Source organism: Plectropomus leopardus, chromosome 21 (assembly GCF_008729295.1).
Source record: "Plectropomus leopardus isolate mb chromosome 21, YSFRI_Pleo_2.0, whole genome shotgun sequence".
NCBI lineage: Eukaryota > Metazoa > Chordata > Actinopteri > Perciformes > Serranidae > Plectropomus > Plectropomus leopardus.
Window position 1 is genome coordinate 7,713,118 of NC_056483.1, and position 20,695 is coordinate 7,733,812.

The 20,695-nt window shown below is 40.1% G+C and overlaps 1 protein-coding gene across 1 annotated transcript in view; it reads right to left on the bottom strand.

The window, feature by feature from the left end:
* Window positions 1-654: 654 nt before the first annotated feature.
* malrd1 (MAM and LDL receptor class A domain containing 1) overlaps window positions 655-20,695 on the bottom strand; it is a 68,530-nt gene continuing 48,489 nt past the window's right edge. Inside the window, exons 21-33 of the mRNA XM_042510908.1 lie at window positions 19,962-20,142; window positions 16,127-16,255; window positions 15,835-15,996; window positions 12,867-13,024; window positions 11,148-11,349; window positions 10,294-10,572; window positions 8,869-8,994; window positions 7,062-7,128; window positions 2,775-2,866; window positions 2,547-2,643; window positions 2,402-2,462; window positions 851-958; window positions 655-753 (exon numbers count right to left, since the gene is read on the bottom strand). Of these exons, the coding sequence (XP_042366842.1) occupies window positions 655-753; window positions 851-958; window positions 2,402-2,462; window positions 2,547-2,643; window positions 2,775-2,866; window positions 7,062-7,128; window positions 8,869-8,994; window positions 10,294-10,572; window positions 11,148-11,349; window positions 12,867-13,024; window positions 15,835-15,996; window positions 16,127-16,255; window positions 19,962-20,142 (1,761 nt within the window). The remainder of the gene's footprint in view (window positions 754-850; window positions 959-2,401; window positions 2,463-2,546; window positions 2,644-2,774; window positions 2,867-7,061; window positions 7,129-8,868; window positions 8,995-10,293; window positions 10,573-11,147; window positions 11,350-12,866; window positions 13,025-15,834; window positions 15,997-16,126; window positions 16,256-19,961; window positions 20,143-20,695) is intronic.

Sequence of the window (20,695 nt, forward strand, 5' to 3'; positions counted from 1 at the left end):
AGGACAGCGGTATTTATCTATAATTTCCTAAAAATGTTAACCATCATCTCAAAAGCTTGTACCCTCTGAAACATCTGCGTTTGCAGTTGTTCCAGTTCTCAAAGAGCAGGGGTCTCATTTTGACAATTTTCTTCTGTCTCCAAAATGTTTGTACGTATGGGCCAGAGTTTACATACAGGTGCGCTTGTTCTCTAGAGATCGTAACTTTTGTGTGGAACGTGGCATACAGGTCTTTCAGGCCTTGTTTTTTTACCAATGCAATAGTTAAATGAGACCCAGAAGCTCTGGCAGATAAGTCTACATCTCTATTCACCTCTTGAAGTGTTTTAAAAACTGAATTTATTTCTATTTATATGGATAAAATTTGTAAAAGTCTTAAACTCAGCACTCATGAGTTAGTGTGCAGCACTTTTACCTTTTATTTTCGTACTACGTGCCAAATGGGTGGCTGGATACTACATCATTTTTTGAAGCAGTGCATTAGAATTGACATTCAAATTTCTCGTTGCAAAATATCTAAACTTTTCTTTCAACACTTTGCATCGTTTCCGCCCCTACTTGGCACCTCAGCAGGACAAGACAAACTCATCAAGTATGTGCACACACTGTTTGACCCCGAACAACTGCAGAGTCAATATGTAAAGTCCATTGTCTTTATGCTTCAGAGCTTCTGTAGTCAGCACTATTAGCATCAGGGGGGTAATTGTACAGCGGGTTGGCGAACGACAGCTTGGCATCTTTCCAGGCTGAGCCCTGTTGTGGACACAGAGACACATCAAGTACATCACATCACCGACTCCTGCACAGCTGACTGGGGTGAAGCCCCAAAGGCTGAGCAGAGACACCTTACCTCCACCTCCCTCCTCCAGGGGTAGACACTGATGGAGAGCCCCTGACCATCACTCCTGCTGGGGTTAACTCTGGGACAACAGCATGACCTCTCATGCAGGGATGGAAGCTGAGGGAAAGACAATCATGTACACTGGCTTAAAATTGGATGAGCCTTAATGTGCGAGAGCGCATGAAATGCAGGCGCAATTAAAATCAAATTGACCTGTTATGCGTCCATAATTACACCTCTAACCTCCATAAAACATTTCATAATTTTCCAGAGGTGGAACGATCACGCAGAGTGTTTCCGCTGTGTCGTTAAAAACAAGTGCTGAAGCGGATCAGTCTGTGCTTTAGAGATACTAGTTCACACCTACACCTCTCTATTTATAGCTGCGTCCTCACTGGCAGCCACATGAAAACAAACATGTACAGACATACCAACAAAGATATAGAACATACTGTGTGTGTCTCTTATAATGGGAGAGCAATCTACTGTGGAAATATCACGTGTTGTTCACTGTGAAGATAACATTATCACGGGAATACTGCATTATGAAAACACACACACACGCACACACACTCAAACAGCACCATTAAATCCACGATGATCTCCATCATCAGAGTCATGATGGCTGTGGCTCTTAACATCCCTCTCACGTGTCTGACTGCATGACACTCGCTGCACACCCACACAGATAAAAATGTGTGTGTGCTCGGACACACAGCTCACTTATTTAGTCAATTTTAGAAACACACACACACACACACACACACACACACACTCTTCAACACACACATGCAAAATGGATTAGCTGTGATTGTTTCAACTTTGTGCTACGATCTTTTTCAGTCTGAGCAAGAAAAGAAACGAAGCATTCTGTAGGTGGACACAATAATAACAACACCTGTTCGGTGGTGGACTGTAGCTACATACATCTACTCCAGTGGTGTACTTAAGTGTGACTTTGAGGTACTTGTACTTGAACAGCTCCATTTTATACTGCACAGCAGCAAATGCTTTAACTTTACGGACAATTTGCGGATAAAAATGTACAAATGACTTGTAATGCAAAATCGTTATAAGAAAGCACTGGTGTGCTTACTCAGGTAAAGAATGTGAGAACTTCTTCCACCTCTGCACCTGTGTAATGTAATCCAGTCCAAAAGCCCCGCAAAGCCTCTTACAATGTTATATTTTTGTAAGACTGCATCAGACAGCTGTTAATTAAACTGGGTATTTTTGGTGTTAAGCTTGAGGTGTTGCATTTGATCAGATTTTATGGTTCAGTTATTGTGTCTGTCTGCTGTTTAAGCCACAGTGTGTGTATATAAATCACACACAGAAGCACAAATATCCACATAAACCGCAAAATCAATAACCTTAAATCAAAAATGTGATCGTGCAGAAAGGCTGGGCGATCACCCTCTGACCTCCTGAAATGTTAGACCCACTTATTGAATTAATGTGCGGTGAATGGTGGAAAAAATGAGATTTGTATAGCTGAGAAACCAAATGTTGCCCGAACTGAATTTGCTGATGATTGATTAGACATTTCTGTGCGCTGACCTCTGTTCTGCAGTCAAAGGCTGGGTTATCCATCACTCCGTAGTCCATCGGGTTGGGCTTTCTGTGGAGCCAGCAAGAAAAATGCACTCATCATTAACATCATCATCACTGGCAAAAAGCAGCTGTGATTGTAGCCAAAACTCACATTAAGCAGCATTTTTTCTTGCAAAAAGCCAGAGTGCAGACAGCGACTCCGGCCACAAGCAACAGCAGTCCGATGGCGATGCCAACATACACAGCGTCTAAACAAGAAGGAGGTGCATTTGAATACTTTTTAATAAACTGCAGAAACATTGGCGGGGTATGTAAGGACACAGTAAATAAATTAAGGTAAGACAGTTTAATAGAATGGGGAGGTGCGTGTCTCTACTACCCATCTGTGTGTCCTCAGGTTTGGGGGTTGAGGTGGAGAGAGATGGTTTCTCCTTCACATGGCAGCGGTTGCCTGTCCATCCTGGATGACACCTGCGATCAGGGACAAAGAGTTAGTACAAAGTTATGACGCTCTCTCATCAGACTGCAGGTCCTGTGGTCCAGTCGCAAACCATTTTCATATTTTCTGGAATTGTCCCTTTGTGGCTACATTTTGGAGACATGTACACACAAGCAATTTTTAAGATGAAAATCTGTTTTATCAGGGTGCCGGGTGGCTCAGTGGATAGAGCGGGTGCCCCATGTATAAAGGCTGTGGCTCCAGCCTCAGCCCTTTGCTGCATGTCACCCTCTCTCTCTCTCTCTCTCCCTTTCACACTTGTGCTATCCTATCAATTAAAGGCAAAAACGCCCCAAAAATACCTTTTGAAAATCAGTTTTAACTTTAAAATCATGTACCCCGGTGATCTACAAGAGCTTCAGTGTGTAAAGCAAGATAAATACTTGTTGAGAGTGTTGTTGGTGACTTCTACCAGAAAATGGCTGAAAAAAGATAAACCAACTTTAAATTAGTGGATCGACTTAATAACAATATGTCACAGTGGAGAGAATTACATTTAAGCTAAGAACCCAAACTGATCCTTTTATGAAATTTGGTCAAAATGGCTTAAACATGTTAACTAAAGGGCCTGATTTTGTATTGTGGTAATTTGCAGAAGTTTTTTCTCCAAAGTGCAGCAGGTTGATTAAAATGTGTAAGTATATGGATGTTCTCTTTTGCATGTGTAAATGTATATATACAGTATAAGTATGTGTGTATATGCGTCATGTGTGCAGGCATGTTTCTATATACAAATGTGTGTATGTATATTTGTGCAGACTTTGCATCAATATAAGCACGATCTTATAACCTAATAAAAAGTAAATAACAACAACAACAAATCAAATAAATTGTATCTGTATTTTTCTCCGTGACATAAATATCTAAGGATAGAAATCTGTAACTAGTTCCAGCTGAAAACTGGAACTCCAAATCATCCAATTCATCGAAATTGTTCCCCTCTGAGGTAATCAGTTCCTTTTATTGATGCTGGCATGTTTCTTGGACAGTCGCAAACTGCAAAACAATGATGTCAAACTCATGCTGGAAACTTGCAACAAGAACAGGCTGTGGTGATGAGGAAGAAAAGGTCCTACCTACCCTTATAATAACATTTGCACCACACAGGCAGACTTAGCAGATTTTTTCTTTATAAAATAATAATAAAACATTTGTGCTGACACTAAAAAATGTGAAGGCTTACTTTTTTCCCCACAACGTGATCAGAAATCAATAAGGGAATAATGAAGAACCAGACAGATAAGCGGAATCAGTAATAGCATTGGTGTCAAAAATATCTTATCAGTTCCCATCCTTATAAATATGTGGTTGTGTGCATATTTTTTTCAAATAAGCTGAGCTACATCACAATCTTTCCATGTCCCTGCAGTACCTCTCGTTGGGAATCATTTTTTTTCACACATTGTCGGTTTTGTTTTCATAATGGGATATGTTGACAATAAGAAAAATATAGACTAACACTGTCCTTATCCTTATCTTAAATGTGAGTAAAATGATAAAAGTGAAACTAAATAATATACTGCAATATATAAAGATTAAATCACAATTGCTATTACCCTAGTACACATACACCCTGATTCTCTCACATTTAAAAAACAAAACAAACATTATCTTGACAAATGGTGAAGATTTATCTGCTGGATATTCAGCATGGAAACACACACTAATAGCAAAAAGTTTGGCCCGTCTGGTGAGCTGCATCTCTGGGAAAGAAGTTCCTTCCCAAATGAAGACTCTTCTCCAAGTCAACATCTGTTCAGTATCAGCCTGATTTCTGCGCAACACTGAGCTTCTAATGCGAAACACACAGCTCTCCGCGAAGCCAGACTGTGTCATTATCATTCAGAGGGGTTCAGGGTACATATTGTGTGACGGTCTGGTCCATGGCAGTGGGACGTCCCTGGCTGGGTTCCCAGGTGGATCCTGCTCAGCAGAGTGGGGGAACGTGATGCAAATACTGAGCCAGAGGTGCCCTCCAATGCTGGCCTCGGGTTCTGCTACAGCAGGGCTGTTATCAATGCTGGACCAGCTACAGGAGCGCCATACCACACTGTGCAGTGAATGACAGCGGTACAGTCCCGTTACATAATGACAGGAGGCAGTGGCGGCGGCGCTGCAATGGGGAATGTTGGACAGGGGGATGAATAAAAAGTGGAATCAAACAGAGGGAGGCTAAAGGAGACAATAAGAGCGAGGGCCCAGAGAAATATCTTCACCCTGTAGAAACACAACTTTTTGAAGTCGAGCTAAAATCACTTTAATTCACCTTTTTGCGGACAAAAACAAATGTCAGAGTCTGATTGACAGCAGCTCTCGGGCTTAGCTCTTGTACCAACTGCAGGGTAATATAAGACAGGCAGTGGCTGTGTCCATGCACCCAATATGTGCACTGTTGTTCAAATGCTTTTGTGTAAATAAACAGTAGTATGCATCTTTTCGGATGCATTAAGCTGTTATCACTGTGCCACTTCATGAGAGCCTCCTTGCTAATCAGAGACATGTAACCCTGGTAAACTACGCCAACCTAAGCTCTAATGGCATCCGCAAGCATGATGACACTCTTCTTTTTATCACATCTGTAGGAAAACATGATGTGTTTTGATAGAAAATGCAAACAGCAGGTGAACTCGCTGCGTGGGAGTGTATGTCGCAGGCAGCTTCATTGACATTTAACGCTTAGCAGGTATAATGTTTATGTGTGTACCAAATTCAATCCCTGGCCAAAAAAGCCATACTATGTTGTATCCATAACTGAAACGCAACAATCATGTAATGTGTCATCCGTCTGTAATGGTGCCCCTGCACTTTTTGGCACCTCCATGTTGGCCTCATTTTTCAGCCCTGGAGGTTGCTACTTGCTTATTAATGATGTCACAGAGCTGTCTTGGTTGCTATCAGCTGTTCTGAATGTTGTTGTCACTGCCGCATTGCACTGTGGGATATTTATGCCGGTGTATTGTCAAGTGTTGGCCTACTGCAAAATTTCACCAGAAATAGTTTGCAGTTCACGCAAAATAAGGTTCACACAAAGGATTCGTATTTTCTAAACACTCTCATATACTTCTTCTGTTTAGTAAACAGCATGTTAGTATGAGATTTCGGACGCGGTGTGTGTGTTGTTAACTCTGATATTGAAGAGTAAGGCTGGCTCCAGTATCTAGCAGACCAAAGTGATTTTTGCAGTGTTAAATCCTGTTAAATGTGCTGCAACTGAGCAGCTAATTAGCTATTTACCTGCTTGTTGAAGCGTAAGTGCAGGAAATCAAGGAGTTGATGTTTTGACTGGCTGCGTGGAAACAGTCTCTATGTAGGCTAACTACATTTTGACATATAATGCAAAGATTGATGAAGAAAAAGAACCAAAAAACTTTTTCTCACCTTCTGGTATGGCATTTTTTTTCAAAGAGGAGCACAGCAAGTGGTTTGTTATACCAGAAAAAAAAACTTGCAATTCAATTACAGTTGTTCCCTGTTCCAGCATTTTCAGTGGGATTGCATTTCCAATAATATGACACTCTGATTGCACTGCGGACAGTTTGTTATGTGAACTGCTGCACAAATCGCATCCAGTCTGTGGAAAAAGCAACCTTCTGACACGAAGACGGAGAAATGTGGATCTTTCGGAGACGATTCAGTGGCTCGTAATGATGTTAGCAGATCCAGCAGAAAGTCTCATAATTGCATTCTTACTTTTATAATGAAATATCTCATTGCAGACATTCCAAGCTGCTGATGCAGACAAATAGATTCATAAGCTTTCTCAAAAACCTCCAACTGATCATAGTGTCTGTCTGGTTTTTTTGTGGTCTACCCACTAAGACCACTGGTAGCGGGGGCCGTGTTTAAATATTGACCAGGAGAATCCATCAGAGATTCTCAGGAAAACACTGTGCTGGTGGATAAATGAAGGCAGAACCACCCTGGTTAAGCTGTAGGGGATAAGCAGATTCCCACATGCTTCATGGAGCGTGTCTTTTCCAGGGAAAGACACAAGACTGATGGGATTTCCATGTTTTAAGTCTCACAAAGAGAGATAAAGGATGGGAGGAGTGGAAAGAGCAGACATGATACTCATCTTTGTTTGTGTGTGTTCATGAGTGTGACAGATTGTGTAGCTGTGTGCTTAAGAATGTGTGTTTATCCGTGAGAGGGTGAAGTTCAACTTACATGCAAACGGGCCCGTGTTTCTCCACAATGCAGGAGCCGCGATCCAGGCAGTACAGCCGAGGACAAACTGAAAATCACACAAAAGAAAGTCACTGCTGAATATCGTACAACTAGAATATACACCTTACAGTTAACATGAATGATTGACATGAATTCTTGAGTTATAGCCAAAAACATGTTTTGTGAGGTCACAGTAACGTCAACCTTTGACCTTCAACCACCAAAATTTATTTCATTTTCAAGTCCGAGTGGATGTTTGTGCTAAATTTGAGGAAACTCCCTCAAGGAGTGCTTAAGACAAGGCATTCACAAAAATGACAAATGATAAAACTGACAAGGTCACAGTGACTTTAGCCCATGAAAAACAAACACAGCAACAGATGTTGCTTGAAAACATTGAAGTTTTGTTGCGATCGTGACAACAGCCGTCCTTTAACCTCTCTCACTGTGCGACGCAGGACCACTGTTTTAGAGCCATGACCAAGATATCCCCACATTTCTGCCACAATTTTTATCTTTCGTCTGAGACAGCCCAAAATCGCAGTGTGTATGTGGCTTAAAAAGACACATGTCGCTGCTTTGACATCAAAACATGAAATCTGTGAATTATGTTGCCAGGGGAAACAGTGCACTGTTGAACATCATCCATTGACCTCTGCAGAAAGCATGAGCGTGTGCATGAAACCAGCCTCTTTTTCTCCTTTCATGCTGAACATCTGATGAGGAATATTTTTCCCCCCACAGGTTGTGTGAGGGTTATCAGGGTTGCCTGTTAAATAAAAATCATGTTTGAAACCCCGAAGTGCTGTGCAGCCTTGATAAAGTAGCTTTGGCTTGGCAGTGAACGCAGGGTAAATGTGAGGTTTGGTCTTATTCCTGAAAACGGAGGAAGGCAGAGGTTTTAATGGATTTTGGCAGCTCGCAGTAACTGTTGAGGTGTGCTTTGAAGACTAAACAGCCAGACTTGAAAATATCCTGGGAGTCACTGCTCGGGCTGGAAATGAGCAGACATGAACTAAGTTTTGGCAACGCTTGACTCAAAACTGACTGATGACTCATGAGAGTATGATACAGAGAAAAGAAGAAGGTATGCATTAAATTAAATAGCAAAATGCATGCATTTTAAATAATCTTGATTTTTACAAACCAACAGATGGAGGAAAGACAGCGAGTCATCCAGCTTAAAGACATTATTTACTGTCATGAAGAACCATATTTAAACTAAATGTCACAATTCATCATAGTATTAAAATAATATATAGTGAAAGCCACTATAAATCTAAATCTAAAAAAACAATATAATCAAAGATGAAATGCAAAAACGGACAAACAAGGGTATCATCTCTAAGACCAGAGTGCCTCTTGTGACATATCTGAATTTTAAGGTCGAGAAATAATAAAATTAATCACACTTAAAGCTGAGGTAGGCAGTTTAATATTGGCATCAAAAATCCCAAAATAGTTGTTTAACATATTGAAATTTAAGTGGTCCGAGAGAAAGCTAGACTTCCGCACCTCCTCTTGGCTGTGTTGTCAAGCTTCAGAAAATCTAGCTTTGGCTAATCACAGGTCATTTCAGAGAGAGTGCGTTCCTATTGGCTGGTACTTTGTCATAACATTGAACTTTGTGTGCATGTGCCTGTGGTCGTCTCGTGGGAGGAGATAAAGACAGAGAGGGGGAAGCCGCCAGGAGGAAAGGGTGTTTTCGAACTCTGTCCATTTTTTTTTTTTCCTTTTACAGATTTCTGCCTTCCCTAGCTTTAATGGCAAAAAGCTTGAAAGGGGAAGATGTGTAAGAACGTGTTACCATCACAGCTGGACTCATCCGAGTGAAAAGGCAGACAGTCTGCAGAGCGATCACAGCGCTTCTGGAGTGGGATACAACCAGGCGAACTTTCACACACGAGTTCTCCCAGCTCACACTGCAGCAGAGCTGGTGGAAAATATGAGAGGCAAAAACAAGGAAATCTGTAAAATACAGCATTTGGAGGGCGGTTTGAGAGGTGCATGCACAGATCACTATAAGCATACAAGAAATGGTAGTCTAAACTGACCGTTTGACCCTTTACATACAAAGAGTGTATTTATTTATATTTCCTATGTGCACATGCAGACGTTTCAAAGATTTTCTACCTCCCACAAAAAACCACACTGGTTCCTGGCTAGAAAATTTGTCTTGATGCCAGACAACATAAACTTGCTGCTCTCAACCAAGAAAGTGATGACACCAAGTTGATTTATTTAGCATATGAGCACATTTAAAAACAACTGCTGACCAAAGTGCTTCGAAATGCTATTTGAAAAATGAAAATAAAATTTAACACACAAAATCAAAGCAATCCTGTAGTCATCTCACAATAAATCAAGAAACCTCTGTATGTCCTGGGCATGTATCGAGAACTGTCCATGCAACACGTCCAGTGTTAATAAACTTAAACTACTTAACAGCTCTGTGGAAATTAAAGTCTATTTAACCAGTGTTTTTGACCTCTAGTTAACGCAGCTTGGATGTGTATTTTAGAGGCCACTTTAGTTATTTGTGGGCCCCAGGCAAATGCTGCTTCACTTTTGACCCGTTCTCTAAGTGGAGTTGTTGGTAATTGCAGTGGTAGGTGAAGTACTGAAAACTTTTTTCAAACTACACCACACAGTAGAAGTCCTACATTCAGATTTTTCAAGCAAAACATACTCAACACAATGTACTTAAATTTGTTCAAGGTAGCTTTCTATTTAAATATAATGCTAGATAGTTTTGTGCTTCATATTTTAATTGTAATATTTTGAGAGTAAAATCTGAATCTGCAACGTAACCAGTAACATTTTCGGTAAAGATAGCAGTATGATGTTTTCCTTTGAGGCAGAATAAGCAGGAAGCAAATGATATTACGTTGAGTTGCTTATTTTTTCAAGTACTTTTAAGACCTTTTGTACATAGTTTTGAGGTACACTGAGTTAGAATAGCAAAAAAGTCAAATATTTTTCACATCTAAATGTAAATCTCTAGCTGTCTGAGGCCCCAGTGTTTTGCTCAGACCCCGAGGAAGCGCAGTGTGTTTGTTTGCATGAGTGATTCTCAGGAAAAAGCTGCAAGCAATGGGCCTGTTGTGAAAAGACATGTCTTAAACATGTAATGCACTCATGCTGATGCCTGATAAGACCTGTCTGCTCTTTCTCTAGCACTACTCGGGTATGAGTCAAAAACCCTTCAAAAGAAAGACACAGATATACTTACGGCAGCTGTACTCATCCTCCCCATCAGGGCAGTCGGGGACGCCGTCACAGCGCAGTATGGATGGGAGGCAGAGATAATTTGAACACTGGTAATGTCCAACAGGACAGCTATCCTGAGGAGGAAGTGTACCAGGTACCACAGTGGGACAAAACTCTTCATCAGACTGGTCGGCACAGTCCAGCTCTCTGTCACACCTCCAACTCTCTGGGATACACTGATAGGAGTACATGCACTGGTAGTGGTCCACACCACAGGTCAGAGGCTGGGGAGTTACTGGTCCTGAGGTGACATATCAAAGGCAAGTTAAATTCATGTAAATACACGTGTACGAATCTTCCTTTATAGATTTCAGTTTACATAGCATCCTTCAGGAAGAAACCTCAGAGGGCTGTTTTGAGACACGGCGGAAAAACAGAGAGGCATGTTAGGTAAGGTCTTCTTCAGAAAGTCAGAGGAAGAAGTGTTTCAGGGGTAAAAGGAGAACGGCTGGGTGGGATTGAGGAAAAAGAACAATATAAATGTAATTGCTTTTCCCCCCAGTTGCCCTCTGTGCCATCCCTCGGCGCTGACCCCGTCTCCACAGTGAATTTATAAGGACCTACAGGGCAACAGGCGCCATTAACTCACTACACCCACCTCCAGGGTCCACAAAATTTATATGGAAACGGAGAACAGGAGCACGGATGTTAGAAGACAGAAAGTGTGGAAGAAAGAGGAAATGGGAGAAGGTGGAAATTGGAGGAAATTGCATGAAAAATGAACACAAGGCTGAAAGGGCAAAAAAAAAACAACAAGAAACTAAATGGAAAAGAAAAAAGAGACAGAGGGGAAAAATAAAATCATGAAAACTTTACCTTCTACCAAACACTCAGCAGTGTAGGAAATGTCGTCCAAAGCAATGTCCGTCCACATGTCTCCACCCACCTCTGCCTGGAAGGTCACTCTGAAAGGCGCTGGGTTGGACAGGATGACATTAGCGTATGTCCACTGGTTATCATGGTTTCCAGTGGCTGCCCACATCAGCAGACTGGTGCCACTGGGTCCTACAGTGTAGACCTGGTGAGGTGCAACATGAAAAAGTTTGGGAGACGTACAATGACACTGAAGATTGTGATGATTTGTAAATAAAATTGAAATTATGGCCTTAATGATTTTCTCTCATCTTGACCAACTTTTGCATACTTTCAGGTAAAGTTTGATTTTTGACTTTGTACGAAACTTGTAATTAAAACTTATCATGTCTATGAATTCTTTATTAAAAAAAACAAAACATTTAATGGCCCTTTTTTCAAGTGTAAACGGTGAATTTGGATTTGTGTTGTATCCACCAACCTATTAAAGGATAACTTCGATATTTTCCAACGTGGACTATATAATATTCCTCATGTTTTTGTGTCTAAGTGACTGAAGGAAACCTGACTTTCTGAAAGTGGTATTAAGCACTCAGGGCATTTATGAATTGTCAATTTACGTCAACTAAAAGTGACTGTTTTTGCCACCAAGACTCAGATCGTTATTCAAAGTGTATGTATACGTGTGTGTGTGTGTAATACATATGTATACACTAATTTATTCTGCTGGTCTAACAGTTCATGTTCAGCCACTATTCGTAGCTATTAAGTTGGTTAGGTTGTGTACATTTATTTTTTCTCATGATTTTGTACAGATTTTTCTAATGCTTCAGTAATTATTTTCTTTTTTTCTTTCCCTTAAAGTCAGTTTGTCTCTTGTTGTTCATTTCTGTTTATGTTTATAGGACCCCCTCAAAAACACGATGGTTCATCTCAAACTTCCCTTGGCAAAGGGAAATAGCATACTGGCATTCTTCACGTAGGAGGTCTTCCCCTTTAATGTTGCTTTGCAGCCTGTTTCAGTGCTTTGGTCTGCAGCAGTTTCGCTGGATGCTGGACCAATTTAAAAAATGGATGTCTCCATTAGTCACTTAGACACAAAAACAATATCGAAGTTACCCTTTAAATAATGCATGGGAGTATAAGTGGACAGTGTATTACAGAGCCTTGTTTTAGAATTTGATAAATCATTTAAACAGAATTTCAATTGTGTGCTTTCACATAAGTGTAATTAATTAAACACTGCACCTTAAAGGAGAATAAGGATGCCATTTTAAGTAATTGAAGATTTTTAAATGTCTAGTTGTACACTTAAATTTAGTTTTTCGCATTTCTCCAGCACAAATCATACCCAATTGTTTTTCATTAACATTTGCTTATTGTTTTGAAATTTACCCTGCTGACAAAGACACCTGAAAAAGACATAAAAAGATGGATATGATAATCAAGTTTGTGAGGTGGCATGCTTTGATGGATTATTTCCTGGCAGGGAGACTTTCATTTCTCCCTGTGGGTATTAGGTGATTGACAGTAAGCAGAGTGTAATGTAGCGAGAGGCACGGTAAAATATGAAAGACATTTCTGTCAAAACCTAATTCAGCCTTCAGGTTGACTGTGACGGATCATTACAGCAAATGACATTAAGAAAAGAAAACATTTTTGGAAGCTGGATGTCACAAAGACTTTGAATTATTTATGGAAATGCGGCTCAGATTAAATCACCTTCAGCGTTCCCATCCTGTCTGAGCCGTGCATGTAGAACCAGAAGCGCAGGTGACACTGGCCGATACTGGCTGGAAATGGACCCCTGGTTGTCACCTTGGCAACATCGCCTTCCCTCTGAGTGGCTGAGTGTATGTACAGGAAGCTCCCTTCACCACCTTTGGAGATAAAATACAGTGCTTCACATTTATGTAAGGTTTGAGTAATATTTCAGTATGATGAATGACAAGGCTGCAACCATTCAATTCCTGCTTTACTGCAGGCAAGAAATCCAATAACATTCTCCTGTTGGTTCCAATATACATGATATTTGGATGGAAGAAAGCATTTGTGCTGTCGTGAAATGTTGTAGCCTGCAGCCAAAAGCTGGAAAGAGCTTCTTCGGCTTGGCTAGGCTCGGAGATGAGACAGCATCTGTGTGAGGCCGGAACAAAGTGGGAGTTTTCCACATGAGTTAAAGGAGATTTAAGGCCATCAAAATCCACAGAAAACCCTGCTCCATCCCACAACACAGGATTCCTCTCCTCAGCCTCAAAAAATAACATCTGTGCATTCATTCCGATTAAAAAAACTCCTGCTGTGTACACACATGTTGCTCCGTCATTCAGACGTTTACATAATCTAATAATATGACTGAATGATGTCTGCATGTGCACCTCTTACCCTGCAGCTTCCTTATGAGCATGTGCATGTGACAGATGGTCAGCTTTATTGATCTGCTCTGAAGTTAGATCATAAATTCACTCTATGACACGGCGCCCAGCGTCCAGATTTATCTCTCAGATCAATAAACTCAAGTAGCCAATCAGAAATAGATTCAGCAACTCATACATAGCAAATACAAGGAGGCATTAGAGCTACACTACTAGCATCTGTTGGTTCACTGAATGCACTAACAATTAACGTAACGGTGTTACAAATATATTAAAGGATATGACTAAGATACACAATACATCTGCCAGTACGATCAAACAATTAAACAATACTGTTGATAGATTCAGGTGACTCCTTAAGGCGCTGTATTTCTTGGTTGTCTTTTGTTACCTTTTTTCCCTGTGAAATAAAACAAACTGTACACTGCTACAGTTTCCCTCAAATGAAGTCCCGCTATACAAAACCATAATAACATTTTTCATTATTTCCAGGCTGATATCTTTTGCTTATCAAGGTTGTCCTCTCAGGATCAAGAGTCATTTTTCAAGCCCTGTGTACCAAGAAAAGGAATCTGCATCAACAAACAGCAGAAATACTAACAGTCAGGGTACAAAACAATTATTATGAACACGAACAACAAAGTCACATGGAACACAATCGGCACAATAAATGTTGGAACTGTATGTTTCTGCAAACCATAGATATTTAACAAGTGAATGTTTCAGAAATAGCTGATTTGTTCAAACTTTGTTTCTTTACATTTTAATTTTCAATTTCATGGCATGACAATGCTGATAATAATGGGTGGTTAGTGGTACAGTTTGTTGATGAAAACATGGCAGGAAATATCCCAAACTCTTGTTAAAAAATACCTGTTTTTGCGCTACCAACATGGTTGTAAATGACCTGACTTCTTTTTTTATTTGCTTATTTAATAGGAACTTGAGAGAACGGGGGTCGACAGAGGGAAGGCGCCAAGGGCCAGGGTTAGAGCCGAACCTGCAGCTGCTGTCGCAAGGAAATAACCGTTGTACATGGTGTGCACGCTCTAGTAGGTGAGCCACTGGGCACTCCAAAATTACCACTTCTTGTTAAAAAAATACTCACTTTAATCACTACAAACATGACTTGTCCTAAATGCTTTTAAAAAATACCCTTTATTTATTGCAGTAAACATGGCTGGAAATGCAAAACTTTCAATAAAAAGTATGAACTTTTGTCACTACAAAGATAGCTGAAAAAATAAAAGAACGATAGTAGGAAAAAAATTGTCTCTGTTAAATTATTAAAAGCCAAAAGTGGCATGAAGGTTGAGACACTTTGTTAACATTTAACTGAAAACACTATTTTTAATTCAGTACATGAATTCCCCCTCTGTCTAAAATTATAAGTGGCAGCTTTAGAAATAATTTTCACATGTCAGTTTGTGAGTTTTTCTAATCTTTGACCTCTTCATAATGACAGAAGACACATCTAAGGGTCCTGTATATGTTCAAAACTCACAGCATGAGTTTGCTTTCTATCTTGTTTTTCTAATGAAAGAATAATAATGCTGTCAAAATAAAAAAAATAAAATAAAATAAAAAAAACCCTCAAAATTTAGAACAAACAACTTTCACGTCCTCCTGACATCCTCCATGTTTTCAGCTCTCAGGCAGCTCAGTGCAGCGCCTTTCTAATTACAACCTGACAGCTGGGAAATAGGAGCTTCTGACAGGCATGTGAAAGCAGGGTTAATAATACATCCCGATCGATGTCAGCCTGAGTCAAACTGAGCTTAACAGCATCTGACTTGTTGTTTATCTTGTGTACAGTGATGCTGCTGTATCAAAACAAGATTTTTCCTACTGATTAATTGAAAATGAATCCTGGAGAATGAATCACCTCCTTCATCTAAACAAAGCAATGTAAACTTACATTTCCAAAGTCGCCAGAATTCAATGTTAGCATTGTACTTTTCTGCAAACTACAAACATGCTACATTTTTGTGTTACATGCAAAAAAAAAAAAAAAATTTCCAATTTTTGGATTTTTTTTAGTGCCTCTTCACCGATGACGGCTGTAGCAGGAGGCATTATGTTTTCAGGTTGTCATTGCAAACTTGTAAAATAGCGCTGCTTTGTCAGTGCTTTTGGTGTAAGAGTGCAACGTCAAAAGGAACCTTTCGTATGCACATGATACATCGTTGGACCGCTTCAGCTGATAACACGGCCAGACAGAACCTGTCAGGGTGTCAAGGTCGAGTTTATTGTTGTTATGGACTCATTGTATAAAATAGGGACAGAGAAAGAGTTAGCAGCTGGGTGATACAGACCAGGACTGTGGTCAGCCTGAGGTCCAGCTCCTGGTGTCTCACTCTGATGGCCAATCCTCCAATCAAAGTCATCATCAGCATCCTGTGAAAGGTGGCAGGTGTCTTCCCAGTGGTTTTCATCCATGTTGAAATTACAAGCGCCCGGCAAGTGGACTATATCCTCTATGAGAGAGAGTAAGATGGAAATAAAAACAGTGAGAAGCCTGGGCTGAGAGTTGTTTTTCTGCACTACAACAGAATGAATTCACTACCAATTCCCTCCCAAAAAAACCTATTTCCCATTTCTACTCACCACAGTCTATCTCATCAGACTTATCGGCACAGTCGGCCTTGTTGTCGCAGACCAGGTGGGACTCAACACAGTGACCACTGTGACACACAAAGTCTGTGACTGCAGGGCAACTGACTGTCTCCACCACATCTAAAGACACACACAGACATAGGAACAGATAAGAGAGAGAAACAACTATCATTCATGTTTTACATTCTACATCAGGTAATCTTAGTTTAGCTTTTTTAGGACCGACCAACTAACCAGGAAACTATCTCTCCTTTTTCCAATCAGATGAATCAAATCTAGCATCAGGGGAAAATGCTGCAATGAACAACTGTGTCTTATTAAAACTTCCTGTTCTCTGCACCAAAGGACACGAGTGGCGGAGGAGACAGTAAACAAAAGCAGACAAAGGCCTGTCAGGGAAATCAAAGCCTCCCTCCTCCACCTCCGTCTCGTTTGAGACGGAACAGAGAGAAGGGGAAAAAGATCAGGTGGAGCAGAGCAGACACACTTATAACTTTATTACAGTATTACAGTAAAAATTCATTTTAGCATGCATTTAAAGGGGACCTTCTGTGCTCATTTTTTAGGATCATACCTGTATTTTGGGTTTCTACTAACGCATGTTTACATGTTTTAATGTAAAAAAAAAAACGTTTATTTTCCTCATACTGTCTGCCTGAATATACCTGTATTCATTCTCTGTATGAAATGCGTCGTTTTAGTGCCTGTCTGCCTGGCTCGGCCTGTCTGCACTATTATTGCTACCAGGTGACGGCTGCATTGGAGTATAGTGGCAGTTTCAACCAAAAAAGATCACAAATAAACCAAAATCTTCACAATCAGAAATGCTTCAGCATTAATATATGATCCAAAATCAAGGAGAATTTAACAATAATGAAGATCAAGAAGGTTGATTTTAGAAATACCAATAAAAGCTTAGGAACACAACTGGTAATGTTCCAGCAGGAGCATGATCCAAAATCCAAACGAAACTTGTTACACATACAACCACGATTACATGTTTCCCAGGGTTTCACACACATTCATTTATTTGTGGCAACCTGCCACAATAAAAACATCTGCCAACATCTGCCACCACGCATTGATTTTTTATTTTTGCAGCTGGACCAGCAAGCACTAGTGAAACACTATGCACGGTGAAAGTGACATTTAACCGTTCATTGTGCTGTGTCTAAAAGTTTGCTTTCACTCGCCTCTGCAGCAGCTGCCTCTCTCATCTGTGTCTCTGATCAGCTCTGACCAGATAAACCCCCAACACCCCCCTGTCATCCCCCACTGCCACTCATAGAAGAGAAAGAAAAGTTTCTAAACACAACCAAACATTTTCCAGCAGGAGTATGATCTGAAATAGTGAAGAAATTAACATCAGCAACAAAGATTATATGTTTTCCTGATGTTAGCATGTAGCCACATGTTGCAATGTCGGCTTCATAATTGCATTTAAAAATTATTTACATTATTTGAAACATTTAACATGGATATACCACACCGTGACATAATTTTAAAAGAACATAAGGAAAAGTATAATAGGTCCCTTTTAAAGGTGATGGAAGGTCTTTGTAAGTCTCCAGGTGTTTTGGACAGAGAGTTAGGTCCTTGCATGCACCCTCTCAGTCTGTTTGATCCCAGTTAGTCTGTAGGTCAGTGTTTATGTCTCTCAGCATAAGTGTGTTTGTGTTTTTGTGCTGCAGAGAACCTTGGCAGAGCTGGGAAACATCCCACATGGTGTCCAGCCTTGTGCCAAGTCCTTGTTAATGTTTAACATCTGTCTCGGACATAAACATCAAACAGTGTCTGTCTGCAACTGTCATCAAACGGAAAAATCTCCCCCTCTAAGACACTCTCTCTTTCTCTGTGCATATACTGAGTGCGGCAGTGGCAGAATCAATTTCATACCCCAAACTATCAGTTGAAAAGATCATAAAATAATTTCACAGTGTATGTAAATCTTGCTTGTGAAGATTATTGGAAATACACTTTGATAAAAGAGGGACAGAGGAGAGCAAGAGAGAGTGGGATTTAGTTCACATTATGTAATAAAGTGTGAAATCCTTTCAAAGTTCTGATTAATTTTCAAAGACAATCTTACTGCTATGATTACTTATTCAGGTAAACCAGCTTAATAAATAATGAACCCTTGGACTGAGTGTAGTACATCAAGCGTTAGTGTACTTTTGACATTTTATTCTTTCATTCGCAAAGACAGAGTCAATTTGCAAGTTCAGTAATCTTCAAAGACAAGTTTGAAGATGTCTTCATGACTTTTAAGCATAAAATAGATATAGACTGACTAGTATGAAACGCTGACTGACAAGAAATGAGTTAATAACAGTCTGAATGAATATGAGTATGCTTCTCAAACTTTAAAAAGTTTAGTAAAATACTTTTAAATTAAAGAAGCAAAAAGTTAGTTACTGCCACTCTGCACAAAGCACCCTTCATATAAATGTGCAGAGGTTTGCTGAATACCGTAGAGCCTGTGATTACTTTGCCAGGTGGTGAGATTTTGGCTTTACATAAACTTTCCACTCCAGTGCACCATTTTGCAACAATGACATTTCAAGACATTTCCTATCTCCTCTGCCCACCTACTTGCACTTTTGACACTTCATACACAGATGAAACTGCTGCAAAGTTGTTTTTTTTTTAAGTTAAAAGGGTGAAACACTTCATTAAAACAAAGCAAAGCAGCAAACAAGGCAGTATGCTATTAGTAATTGCATTACTTGCATTATTACCTCTTCAATTTGCAGCTTGAGTTCAGCTTTTTTAGGCAGCTGAGTAGTTTCCATTTTGAAAATTAGACTTAATTGTGATTGAATCACAGCAACTGACTTTTTGCTAAATGCACTTATGTGCTTTTTCTGCTGAGAGCTAAATTAAAAGCTTGATACCAGTCAAATATCTTTAAACAAAGTATAAGGCTAGAGCTGACAGTTCGGTTAGCTTAGTGCAGCATTTATGTTTTGACTTTCAGACAGAGCTAGGCTAACTGTTTCCCTGAGTGTCAAGTCTTTATGCTAAGCTAGGCTAAACACCTGCTGGCTTTAACTCAATACTTATTGCACTAGAGAGGTATTGATTATGTCATCTAACGCTCTGTTTCCTTTTTTTGCACTACTTTGGCTACAAGCTGATGTCTTGTGACAAATTCCTTCATGTGGCCATCTGCTCCAGGTAAGTTACTACAGACATCACCAATCCGTAGCCAACACACTGCTACATGTAGCTACATGCTAATGTCCAGGTAACATGCAATCTTTCTTGCTGATGATGTTAATTTCTCCTTGATTTTGGTGATATTTCACTGTAGAAAGTTCTGCTTTTTTTCCATTACAGTCACTCCCTTGCTGCGATGACGATGCAGAAATGCTGAGACATAACAGAGGTGTTCCAGCACAGACGGTATGAGGACAATTAGGTGTTTTTGAACATTAAATGCATGTTAACAGGTTCCTATAGAAAGACAGATATGAACCTGAAAATGAGCATTATGAATCCCCTTTAACACTTATTTCTGTTGAATCTGTAAGTTATTTTTGCACAATTATTTACACTGTTGAATGATTCTAGTCCCAGTCTGGTGTTCATTGCAAAGTTATTCTAGAGTTATTTGAAAAGGAATAAATAGACACAAAGAGAGATTAGATGAGAAAGATTAGTAGGGTATTTTAGTTTTTGGGGTATGTTTTTGTAGGTAATGGTCTTGTTTCGTGTGCAAATGCGATTCCACAGTTTTATTTATATTAATGTTTAATTTTATTTTTTATTTTGGTTCATTTTTACATACTGCTTCCAAAATGTGTGTCCTGTTCGTATCACTTACTTGGGGCGCAGTCTATGAACTCCAGGTCATCCAGCGCTGCTCCTCCACTCACATCCCTCGAGCGGATCCCCTCGAATATCACCTCAAAGTCCCTCAGCTTCCTCAGAGGGATCTCCACTCTGTTCCACTTATTCCCTTGATGCCCCGTTTTGTTCCATGCCTCCCACAAATCGTTCTCCGTCTGTGGAGAAGAGCAGCGTTGACAAAGGGTGATGATGTGGTGGCATTTCTGGGTTTGACTTTAATCATTTCACAGAGCCTCGCCGTGGACTCAAAGCAATGGCAGTGACTATTATCAGAAACATATACGTGAAACTTGGAGAATCATTGAGTCAGAAGTCAAGAATGAAGAAGTTAAAATGAGCAGAAATTATCTAATGGGCAGACTGCTGAGAAACAGTGAATATCATCTAAGAGGAGTCATTAAAGTCTCATTAGCATAACACTGCAGTAATAAGTTCCCCTGCCTTGAGACCTGCTATTCAGAAAGAGACCGTGCTCAGCCTGAGTTATGGTAATAGTTTTCTCTCATGCCACATATGGAACATATTAGAAGACAGACCGATGGTTATTCCTCTGTAAGTCCTCTCTGTCTTTTCCCATGGTACAAGCCAGGCACTACATCATGACTAATACAGCTTTGAAACAACGAATGTCACTTTGAAGGGGGTTTAACGGATGTGTGTTGTTACGAGCCAGCATCTCACCGCCAGTTTTTAATGGCGTGTCAAGAG